Here is a 12,158-nt window from a genome sequence, read left to right on the forward strand (position 1 = left end):
CTGTCTCCAGGATTACATCAGCAATCCTTTGCTTCCGGCTCGTCCCTCCCCCAATATAGTCTCCCGACCGCAGCCACGGTGATCTCTTTAAGATGAGATCTGATTACCTTGCTCCACCTCTTAAAAAGGCTCCCTTCTTCACTGCCACCTGGATGTAGTCAGTAGGCCCTGTGCCCCCCTGCCCAGCTTCTTCTGTCAGCTGTGTTCTGGCATGCACTACCGCCATACCGATGCCCTCTTCCAAGTCCCTCAACGGCCCCCTCCCCCTCCCCCGCCCCCCTCTGGCTTCCCGTTCTCGGAAGTCCTGTTCTGCCACCTCCACACTCCCTGGGAGCTAGTTGCAAAGACCAATCTGATCCGGTGCACATAGATGCACATTTCTCTCTTGAGACCCAGGGGGACAGGGACTTTCATTGTAGAGCTGGCCTTGTCCCGCCCTAGGCTGCGGGACGCCCGGCTTAGCATGGGAGCCTCGGGGACGCCGCTCTAGTGCTCGGTCTGGATTTAAGAGCGGGAGAGACAGTGCCCACCAACCCAGGGGGCAGGGATTTCCCCCGGTTCAATCCTGGGGGTGCGGACTGCTTGCCGAGCCTGGCATTTCAGTGGTTTGTGCCAACCTGGCCAATCCCCAGCTATCACCACAGCAGGTAACTTACATAACTCATTCTGAAGGCAAATGGACAGGACTTTTGCTTTTTTGGTCATCATTCGGCTAGGAAATAAAAGACCACATATTCTTACCCTACTGAGTACTATTCTCTCCAGTGACGTTAATAATTCAGCACTGGTTCCGAAGCTCCTTGGGGCTTTCACCCGTGACCTGAACATCATTTACTACCACCTGCCCCGCATATCCCGTAATACACCTGTGGGCAGAGTAATTGTAACTGTGAGGAAGAAAAGTCACAATTGTCGACAAGCCCTACCCCCACCAAGATGAGCTGGTGACATTTTAGCATATTTCCTTCCCGTTATTTCTCTCTCTATACAGTATGTACGTATTTTACAGTTGATAATGTGAGATCTTGGGCCTTCTTTCCCCATTGTGTTCTCTTCGTTGGCGGTCTCATTCATTCGGATGGCTTGTATTATCATATGTAAAGCGACGATTTAGCCCTAATCTCTACTCTTGGCATCCCATTTCTCGTCACCCCCCACCCTCCACCCCCAACCCAAACTTGCTCCACTGCCACCATTTTGGTAAGTGGCCACTACCATTTATACCGCATACTTAGTCATCCGTACTGACTTCAGTTGCCTCAATTCCACCCTAGCCCCTTCCCATCTGATTCTTTTTATTTTTATTTTTTAATGTTTTACTTATTTCTGAGAGAGAGACAGCGTGAGTAGGAGAGGGTCACAGAGAGAGGGAGACACAGAATCTGAAACAGGCTCCAGGCTCTGAGCTGGCAGTCAGCACAGAGCCTGACGTGGGGCTCAAACCCATGAACTGTGAGATCGTGACCTGAGCTGAAGTCAGACGCTTAACCGACTGAGCCACCCAGGCGCCCCCCCCTTCCCATCTGATTCTTTAGCAAATCCTGTCCATGCTACCTGCCACACACACCTTCCTCCCCATCTCCGCTGCCACCACCCTAATTCAAGTCCCCCGTCCTCTCTCTCAAGGTCTGTTCACACACCCCCAGTGGTGCTCCTTCTTCCACACTTAAACGCCCTGCAATCTTTTAATGGACTCGAAGATTTTGCCTACTTCTAACTTGGCTCTCGCTTTAGACCCTACAATTCCTGTCACCCTGGATCTCTTTCTGTCTCTTGCTGGTGCACACTCTTTTCCTCCAGTTTGCACTTATTGCTCTCTTCTTGAAAAGCTTTCCCACAGCTGGTTTTTCTCCATTCCGATCTGATGCGACGTCTAATATCGAATTTGGTCTCCCATATATCGTTCACCAAAGCACCTAGTTTGCTTCCTCCTTGGCACCAATCACAATATGTAATTGTTTCGTTAATTGTATTAAAACTTTGTTTTTAAATAAATTAGAAAATTAATTTTTGTGATCCCCCACCACGAGATTGCTGCAGCTACAATACACAATGGCCAGTTACATTTGAATTAGGGAAACATGGGAGTTGTTCTGTGTATGATTGTGGGATATACCGGAGAAGCAGTATCTGAAATTGAAACTTAACTGTGCGTCCTGTATTTTATTCGGTCGCTTTACCTTTGAAGTGTCTTGCCCTTGTCTCCCTCGTTCTGGGTTGTATGTTGACAGCCTAACCCAGAGCCTGCCATTTATTAGTAGGTGTTCAGTAATTGTTCTATATGAAGGAACGACCTGTCCGCGGTTTCGTACTCTTTTCCCCAAATGACATTTACTTATCAGAATTGTCCCCATCCACTAGAAAGTCTTGTTGAAGTATTTCGGGAAGATCTATTTTATTACCTAAACTTCTTTGTTTCCCGTTTATATAAAATTAGCATAGTTAGGAGTATGTAGCTTCATCACGTTGTTTTGAGGATTAAATGAGTTAATGGTTGCAAAGTTTAGCACCGTGCCCGGCCCGCCCCGAACACGCAATAAATTTCAGACCGGCATCAAAGGCAACCCGTGAACCATTTTAGCGGAAAGCAAAAACGCGGGTTTGTGGCGCACGGGTGGGGGTTGGGGAAACGGTTAGAAACAGGCGCCGGCCAAAACGCGGAGGGCCCGGGGAAAGGGGAGGAGCGAGGAGTGAATGATAGAGGAGGCAGCCAATGGGCAGGCTGGGAACCGCTCGCCCTCCCTTTAGCGTTTCAAATTCTAAGCTCGGTTTCCATCCGGGTCCTTCAGCCTCGTTCCCGGGCAGTATAAAGTTTGCTGTCTCCTTTGTTCGCCCTCGTTGCGCAGTAGTGCTAGCGGCTTCCCTCTTCCGTTCTCGGAGCCGGCGGCCGTCCCTTGTGCTGAGCTGCTACGAAGCCCCTGCCGGCGAGCTCGTAGGAGCTTGGACCCGTCGTCAGCCCTCCGGTACGTGTTGCCCTTTCCTTCGCCCCGTTGCGCGTAAGTTCTTGCCACGTTAGAACTTGGGATTATCTCCCCGGAGATGGGGGGGTGGCGGGCGCCATTTTAAGAACCGAAAGGTGCCGACCTATTTCGCTAAATCTGAGCGTGTCCGGGGGAAACAGACGTGGGGGCTGCGTTGCGTCGGGTGCCTCGCGAGAAAGTTTGGCTGTCGCCTGCGGAGGTGGTGGCGGAGGTCGGGGTTGGGACGGGACGAGCACAGACCGCGCCACCGCGGTACCTGCATTGGGATGGCGCTGGCGCTACGGATGGGCACGTGCGCTTTTACGCGGGTCCTTGTTCATTGGCGGCCTTGGAGAGGAAGCCCTCTGACTGTTCCCAGCCACTGCCGATAGCGAAAGTTACTCCCCTGACCAGTGTAGGCTTTTCTGGGTTGGATCCAAGTGTCGCCATTTTGTGTTTTCCACGCGCTTTTTAATGACGGGTTTTAATTGGATTCTGCTGCAGTCATGGAGTGCTTAGGGATAACGATGCGCGCTTCCACCTTCCGTTATTATGAAACGGTGCCGAAATCTTTATTTCTAAACCTTTTCGGCCTAGCAGGGGCTTGGTGGAGAAGGGGACCTCTAACTTGGCTTAAACTTGAAATTTCTGCTTAGATTGACGGAGGGAATCCTAACGAGGAAAGGCAAAGTTCTTGGAAGAGGTCCTCCGTCTGGCCTGTGACCTTGAGTGAGGCTCTACACTTTAAAAAGCCGTCAGGGTAATCTGGATGTGATCGTTAAAAGGCAGCACATGTAGGATTAAAACTGGAAATGCTTTTTCAAACGTTGAGGAGTTGCTTGATTAGAATTGCCAAGGTGGGTTAAGGATGGAGACAGAAGTTGGCCCTTTTCACTAGTCTAATGTAAACTGCGCTATGACTAACCTTATTGGTTTCCTGCTGACGTTTCGAAGAAAAGAATGCTTTTGGGGTCTTCAGGTTTTCAGGAATGATGATTTTATGGTATATGACAAAGATGGCGTCAGTAAATAATACATGTGTCCTATAAACTTGAACTTTTTCTAGGGAGGGTAATACTGTTCTTCTTCAACAGACTCTCACCAGGGGGAAAAAATGGTTGAAGCAGATCGCCCAGGAAAGCTTTTCATTGGTGGCCTCAATACAGAAACAAATGAGAAAGCTCTTGAAGCCGTATTTGGCAAATATGGACGAATAGTGGAAGGTGAGTTATCTGAAGGCAGATGTGGAGCTGTTAGTAATTCATAATGTGAGCTGTGATGAATTTGATTATGCTGATCGTCTGACATGATATATTTTGTCCTCTAAGAAGTTCTGAGCTTGCATTTTATAGGCTCCCGTTGGTCATTTTGTTAGAACTAGAGTAACACTCCCTCCCCCACCCAAAACTGTTTTTTAGTTCTGTTGATGAAAGATCGTGAAACCAACAAATCAAGAGGATTTGCTTTTGTCACCTTTGAAAGCCCCGCAGATGCTAAGGATGCAGCCAGAGACATGAATGGAAAGGTGAGATTGCACAATGGTCCCGATTCCTAGTGCATAAATGAGCAGCGTTCTTGAAATCTGGTCGAGGGTACCTTTGTTGAATTGTGTTTGAGGGTATACCTTTCTAGAAGCATCTACCCTTAACCGTTTGTGATTTCAAAATTTGCAAAATTGTGGATTATGCTCTTAAAGTGTTTCAGTTCAGAATAGCGTGTGATTCTATACGTTCTCTACTTGAAAACGTGGCTTTCCGGTGACCAGTTTGTTCTCTTGACTGGCCTTTTACATTTTATTGACCAGTGCAGTGGACCTTATGTTGGGGTTCAGCTCCTCAGTGTCCTCCTAAAAAACTGGCAATGGGAAAACTACCCTGTATTTTTATTGAGCAAAATTTACCTGCAAACTTAATTATAAAGGGTGCATTGGCGTCACGATGTATAGTGAATGGATCCGCGAGTTTCCTTTCCGTGTTGATGGAATTACATTTTCATGTTGTTTAGTCCTTAGATGGAAAAGCCATCAAGGTAGAACAAGCCACTAAACCGTCATTTGAAAGTGGCAGACGTGGACCACCTCCACCTCCAAGAAGCAGAGGCCCTCCCAGAGGCCTTAGGGGCGGAAGAGGAGGCAGTGGAGGAACCAGGGGACCTCCCTCACGTGGAGGGCACATGGGTAATGACGTGGGTCTACCCCAGGCTTGGTGTGGAATTTAGGAACTGCAAGCCTCACACCAATGGGTGCATTGGTTAAGCCCTTGTGTAAAGGTTTTATCTGATACTGAGAACACTTTACTCATTTCTCAAAGTCCTTATGACTTAGACCTAGAAGCCATTATGTTAGTGTTTTAAAAAAAAAAAAAAAAGATGGGGCAACTAGCTGGCTCAAAGCCCCAGGTCTCTGGGGTCGTGAATTTTGAGCCCCACGTTGGGCATAGAGATGATTTAAATATGAAAACAAACAATGGGAAACAAAACTAGGTGGTTCCTGGGGAAAAATTGCAGAAAACTTTTCAGAAACATTTTGATCTAGGTCTTAATACGTATATAGAAATGAAACCGTTTGTGTTTTTCTTTGAAGCAATTTAAGGACTACCGTTCTGTTGATAGTCTGGATAGACTCCCCTTGGCTCGGTAGTCTTGTCCAAGTGAAAACTAAAGCAGGACCCCACAACTAAACAGAAAATGGTCATTCTTGATCGAGCAAAGAAAATTTGTACAGCTTCTTAACGATTCTTGTGATGATTAATGGGCTTTTCTTTTTTATTTTAATGTAGATGATGGTGGTTATTCCATGAATTTTAACATGAGTTCTTCCAGGGGACCACTCCCAGTAAAAAGAGGACCACCACCACGAAGTGGCGGTCCTCCCCCTAAAAGATCAGCCCCTTCAGGACCAGTTCGCAGCAGCAGTGGAATGGGAGGAAGAGGTAAGTGCTGGAGTTTTTAGAATAACCCGTTCTGCCACCATGACACCGCACATGGTTGATAAGGGACTTAGAAAATGATGGTCTAAAATAAAAACGTTCAATAGAAAAGGTGGCTTACGAAATTTGACTCCTCGACTCGGGGTAATTGATGTAGGTACGTGAAGTTAATATGCACCGAAGAGGCGAGTGGTGAATAGGTGATTTTAGACCGAGACTACTTGAGTTCTGTACTGTCCTATCTGAATGAACTGCCCTCCTTTTCATGATCTGAATGTAAAGTCGCATTTTAGCTTCCTGCTTGGGCTGTTTTTAAAAATGATTATTTTTTCTTCAGCTCCCGTGTCACGTGGAAGAGACAGCTACGGAGGCCCGCCTCGAAGGGAGCCCCTGCCCTCGCGTAGAGATGTGTATTTGTCCCCAAGAGATGATGGATATTCTACGAAAGACAGGTAACGGACAGGTGTCATGGAGGGTGTCTCCATAGTTTCCGGTGAAGAGAGACCTTGTCAAAAGTGTGATCTGAGTTGATTTTTTGCTTTTGTAGCTATTCGAGCAGAGATTACCCAAGTTCTCGTGATACAAGAGATTACGCCCCACCACCGAGAGATTATACTTACCGTGATTATGGTCATTCCAGTTCACGTGATGACTACCCATCAAGAGGCTATAGGTAACGTGATCCTGCTGCCAGCCACAGCTTGTGACTCCTTTTGCCCGAAAAAGCCATCCCCATGACTTACACGTTTTTCTCTTTAGTGATAGAGATGGCTATGGTCGTGATCGAGACTATTCGGATCATCCCAGTGGAGGCTCCTACAGAGATTCCTATGAGAGTTATGGTAAGATACTGGTTGAGGGTCTTTGACTATCACCAGCTTGAGTTTTTAGGTTCATGAGCCACTTTACTAGGCTGTGTGGTGCTTGCTTTTTAAGGGATATTTGCTTGCTTTCAAGGGGTAACTTTATCAGCTGGGCTTTTCCTAGTTTTGTGAGGGGCTTTTGTTTTTTCTAAGTTTGTTTTCTTTTTGAGGCTGTTTGCTTGCTTTGGAGGGGATTTTGCTTGCTTAAATTGGCAGCCTTATGTGTTTTCCCCCAACAGTGAAAATACAATTTTAAAAATTTTATTAACAAGATCAAATGTTTACCATTGCAATATGAAGGAAAGTCTACAGTTCAAAATTGCAACTTGTCACTGGAAAGTGTCTGAGTGTCTACTATAAAATAACAAGCGGTCTGGAATATCCTCTTGAAATACACACCGTCTTCAGTCTTTTCAAAACAAACATTAAAACCCATCCATTTCCGTATCTCAGCAGATGAGCAAACCCCTGTTAATGGCCAGCAATGGCAGAGTTTAAAACCTCCCGGTTAAGACAGTAAACGTTTAATACAAGAATTCTGTAAATTCAGATTTAAATGTTGTATATATACAATTTATAGCGTTGCCATATTACCTGACCATTGACCCTGCAGGTAACTCACGTAGTGCTCCACCCACACGAGGGCCCCCGCCATCTTATGGTGGAAGCAGTCGCTATGACGATTACAGCAGCTCACGGGACGGATATGGTGGAAGTCGAGACAGTTACTCAAGCAGCCGAAGTGATCTCTACTCAAGTGGTCGCGATCGGGTTGGCAGACAAGAAAGAGGGCTTCCCCCTTCTATGGAAAGGGGGTACCCTCCTCCACGCGATTCCTACAGCAGTTCAAGCCGCGGAGCACCAAGAGGTGGTGGCCGTGGAGGAAGCCGATCTGATAGAGGGGGAGGCAGAAGCAGATATTAAAAACAAAGCAAAACTTTGGACCAAAATTCCCGTTCAAAGAAACAAACAAAAAAAGTGGAACCTTTTCTGTCATAACTACCCAAGGACTACTAAAAGGAAAAATTGTTGTTACGTTTTTTTAAATTTCCTGTTAAGTTCCCCTTCCATAATTTTCATGTTCTTGTGAGGGAAAAAAAAGTAAAACCTGTTAATCTTATTTGAGTTTATGACATTGCTTTCAGTAAGCAAATGTTAAATGTGTTTAAGACTTGACATGTGTACTAGTGTTGTAATTTTCCAAGTTAAAGTGTCCCTAGAGGTCACTTCCTATATCTTGATTTTTTTCCCAGTAAATGAGGCAAGCAATTCTAGGACCTTCCACAAACATCTAGCCATCTAAAATGGAGAGGTGGAAAATCCTGCCTATACAAACAAGCTAGCTATTAGAGGGTGGTCGGGGTATGCTACTCGTAGGATTTCAGAGTGTCTTCAAACTGAAATCTCCATGTTCTCAGTATGAAAAACCTGAGATCAGATGCTTTTATGTAAGGAAAGTGCTATTCACCCAGTAAATCCAAAAAAGCAAATGGATAATAATGCTGGCCATATTTTGCCTTTCTGACATTTCCTTGGGAATCTACAAGAACCTCCCCTTTCCCCTCCCCCAGTAAGACCATTTAAGTGTGTGTTAAGCAACTACAGAATACTAAATAAAACGTTTGGCCAAAACCAACCATGAAGCTGCAAACGGTGCTTGCTCTTACTGTTTCAAATTTTTGCAACTCTGTAGTGTCTCACTTTTAAGGAACAGCTTGATTGCAAAGGAGAAAATAGATAAGCAATGAAGTTATCTCCAACTTCTCAAAGGCTTATGACTTCTAAAAAGTGAATCTATCAGCATTCCACATCAGATTTAAAGCATCAAATGCCTGTGAAACAGCAAAGATGGTAAGCAAAGCAAACTAGTTTTTCCGTCTAAGTCGAGATTGAACACTTACTTCCTCCTAGTACAGTGAGACATACTGTACCTCATGGCAATGGAAATGCTTTCTAGATGTAAAAAAAAAAAAAAACCTTTTGGAAAAGCAAAGTGTTCGATAGCATATTAGAAGTCCTCCAAATTCAACACATGGATTTTTTTTTTTTTTCTTAAAGCATGTATGACACTTAAAGGCCTTAATAATACAGCTGTTTACCAGTAGTGGATCTGGGGCTCGGGAGGGGGGGTGCCTTTTTTTTTTTTTTTTAAAGTATTTTTGATGAAGACCTTTAAACATGCTTCATATGTTTTAACATTTTTCAAAGTAGCCTTGTAGTCAATATAGGAAATGGCCTAAGTTTGGGGTCCCACTTTCTTGCCCCGGTAAGCCATTGCAAACTTGACATTTAGTTGGATGCCTGACTTGTTTTTAGTTCTATGGAACTACACTGTATGGAGAAAAATCTATTGCAAGTGGTCTTTAAAAAGCAAAACCTGAGGCAGCATGACCCAGGTCCAGCCATGAAGTTGAAAAAGATGCTCTTGAATATAGTAAACTTGAAGACCTCCAACTAAAAATCCTTACACTGCACTTATTCCTTCAAATAAGTTTTGTCCGTTCAACTTATGGATTGAACATGGCAGTGCACCATTGGAACAGAAAGAGAATCCATAAGCCATGCGACTTAACCATTTTAAGCCATTCCAGTCCATCCCAAGCCAGTGAATCTTCCACCACTTAAGAGAATTAGTAGAACATGAAATAACGTTAAACTGCAAGTCTGAACTTGCCTTTTCTTTCTGGAAAAGAGCAGTTGTAGGCAAGTTTTGAAGAGTTTCCTTTAAGAGAGATAAGTAGTTTACCTGTTTCATTTTTACAGGTTGAGGATTTTGGTCCTTGTGGTTGGAGTGCTGATTTATTCACAGTAGATAAAGCTCGCAGCTCGAGAAATCAAATGATAAGGTAAGTTTCAAATGCCATGGCCCATTTATAGGTGTAAATAATGTAGCTTTGCCTGTTTGCATAGCTGTGATACTTGTAAATTCTCTGTGACTTGGGGGGGGGCTGGTAACCTAACTTGTGGATTAGGATAAAGTTTAATTGTTGTAATGTGCTTCTGGTGTGTCAAGTTATCCATTAGAATGGAGGAAGGTTAAACAGGTAGGTTTCCATTAGTGGCTCAGTCAGGCCATATTCTTAGCCTTTTTTTTTTTTTTTTAAGTTTGAGAGTGTGTGTGCAAATGTGGGGGAGGGGCAGAGAGGGGGAGAGAATCCCAAGCAGGCTCTGCGCTGTCAGCACAGAGCCAGACGTGAGAGCTTGATCTCAAATAATCTGCGAGCTCATGACCTGAGTGAGCCCAAATCAAGATGCTTAACTGAGCCACCAGATGCCCCTTAGTGGTCCCCCCCGCCCATGTTGTACTGTACTTTTCATCTGTATTTATGACTGGAAGTTTGTACCTCTTCGTGCCCTGCATTTGTTCCTTTGGAGTGTATTCTAAAGCTTGCTAATACGGTCTCCATAAGCAGTTGTTGACTGGAGCTGTACAGTTCGCGTTGTGGTAGGTGACCAGGCTTCATATAGTGGAGGTTCAAGCTTGCTCCCGTGAATTTTCTAAGAGGATCCCCATTTTATTCGTGCCTCCTCAGCCACAGTACAGATGGACTGAAGGGAGAACAGATGCCGCTGCTTCTAAGTTCCCTCTTAAGAGTAACGTTACCAGCATAATGAGGACATGCTTTTAAAATATTACCAAAGGCATACAAGAATTGTAGAGTATTTATGGTTGCATTTTAGAGCTTGCAACTTAAAGGAAATGTTTTGTTGCCTGTTACAAAGCATGTATTTACAGAATGGGTAAGAGGGGAGTAATTTCCAGTATAAAACAATAAATATCTTGTGACCTGATCACATGCTTTTCATTTTGCAGAGTTGTTGAAGCAGAAGAACGCTGATTGTCGATAAGGCACAACAGTTGCATAAGCAGCACCCACCAGGATTGGTTTGGTGCAGGCAGTAGAGTTTTTGCCTTCGAGGCTTCCCGTGGATCTGAGGAAGGCAGACATCAGTGTTGGTTAGCACTCTTAACTAGGGAGTGGCAGCTACTTAAAGTAATTGACCAGATAAAGGGGAGCAGTTAAGGAAATTGGTAAGTGGAGGTAGTAAGTTCTTGTGGTTCTTTAGGTGGATTTTTACAGGTTTGGCTTTCATTTTGTTAAAGTCCCCGGGGGACAACTCTGCAGTTGAGAACTTGCTAATTACTGTCAGAAAGTTGAAGTAGAAAAATGAAAGGCATAAGTGGTAACTCTTTATCCGGTAAACTGCTTGATTCTTTTCAGCAAGCGGAACATTTTGGTGAGGTTTATCCAGAAGTGAGGTTTGGTCAGAAAACAAAGGAGAGTAGTGTCCCCAAACTAAAGGAACTGGAAACCTAGCTAAAATGATTGAGAGCACACTTTAAAAACTGGAAACAAAAGTGAGCCACTTGGCTTTATCTTTTTTTTAAATTGTATTGTTTTGTAAGCCTGCTTTAAACCCCCCCCCCCAACCTGTCTTGGAAACAAACCAATTGTGTTGGAGACTAAAGCCGGTAATATAAAAAAGCTAATGTTTCCAAAGGAAACAGATTTGAGTAGTTGGGTTGGAAAAACCAACTCAACTCCTCTAAGATTTTTTTCTTCGTAGTAAAATCAGTGCTGTCATCTTTGATCTTTGCAGTTGTGGGAAATAATTCCAGAAATCTAACCCTCTGCGGACAGGCTTTCCTAATCCCAGACCGCGATGAGGGTGTTGCCCAAATTAGCTGTTGGCACTTAACATAGCTGTCTTCCTCAATCCTGTCATGTGAAGTATGTGAGATTATGCTTCTGATGCCTTGGGCTCTGGAGATTTTATTTAGATACCTGGAAAATAATGTAGAACATAGAAATTAAACCCTAGTGATCATTGATACGAGGTTCAAATTAAGCATACCCAAGTGACCATTCAGCTGTTGGCACATAGTTTACTGACCCAGCCGACTTAATTTCTCCCGTTGGGAAAAGAATCCATCTGGAGTCTTCTGGCTTTATACTGGTTGTAAAAGAAACAATGACAATGTTTTGTTTACCTGGTAGTTGAATATAGAACTTAGATATTCTAGGTCACTTTTCTCTTTTTGGAATGTTTTGTATTTGAAACTTAATAAAACCGAACATGCATATTTTGTGGCCCCTGGGTTCTTTATTATTTTTGTAATAAGGAATTGCAGCTTTTCCATAAGATCTGCCCATGTCCCCCCCTCCTCCACACTCTAGTCAGGCACTTTGGGCCCTTGAGTTGTTGCCTTGGAACATAGTCCCCAAGATGGCCTGTTCTGTAACTAGGCCCCTTTTATATTAGTGGAGTGAGCTTCAGGTGTGGCTCTCCGGGTAAATGAGGGGAGTCTGTTCAATCTCTGCCCTATGTGGGCAGACATGTACTCTGGGGGTAATACTGCTTAACTCTTGGTGGGGGCGAGGAGTTGGGGGGAAACTGGTCCAGTA

At 44.4% G+C, this 12,158-nt stretch overlaps 1 protein-coding gene and 1 non-coding gene across 3 annotated transcripts; both read left to right on the top strand.

Moving 5' to 3' along the window:
- The first annotated feature begins 2,814 nt into the window (after positions 1–2,814).
- Positions 2,815–11,836, top strand: RBMX (RNA binding motif protein X-linked). Of its 2 annotated transcripts, XM_039217138.1 has the most exons (10): positions 2,815–2,963; positions 4,055–4,183; positions 4,379–4,485; positions 4,965–5,136; positions 5,738–5,890; positions 6,225–6,339; positions 6,435–6,560; positions 6,647–6,729; positions 9,514–9,596; positions 10,565–11,836. In XM_039217138.1, exons 2-9 carry the CDS (start codon positions 4,075–4,077, stop codon positions 9,516–9,518), a joined length of 870 nt encoding a protein of 289 aa, XP_039073069.1. In that variant the 5' UTR covers positions 2,815–2,963; positions 4,055–4,074; the 3' UTR covers positions 9,519–9,596; positions 10,565–11,836. The 2 variants fall into 2 exon arrangements, with proteins under 2 accessions (XP_039073069.1, XP_039073068.1); XM_039217137.1 differs by lacking the exons at positions 9,514–9,596; positions 10,565–11,836 and adding an exon at positions 7,364–7,767.
- On the top strand, positions 4,233–4,301 carry LOC120220148. The gene has a single exon (XR_005525480.1). It is a non-coding gene; the product is annotated as a small nucleolar RNA SNORD61 (small nucleolar RNA).
- Positions 11,837–12,158: the final 322 nt, after the last annotated feature.

The sequence above is a fragment of the Hyaena hyaena genome, unplaced genomic scaffold (assembly GCF_003009895.1).
Source record: "Hyaena hyaena isolate Hyena2069 unplaced genomic scaffold, ASM300989v1 scaffold_669, whole genome shotgun sequence".
In the NCBI taxonomy this organism is placed as follows: domain Eukaryota; kingdom Metazoa; phylum Chordata; class Mammalia; order Carnivora; family Hyaenidae; genus Hyaena; species Hyaena hyaena.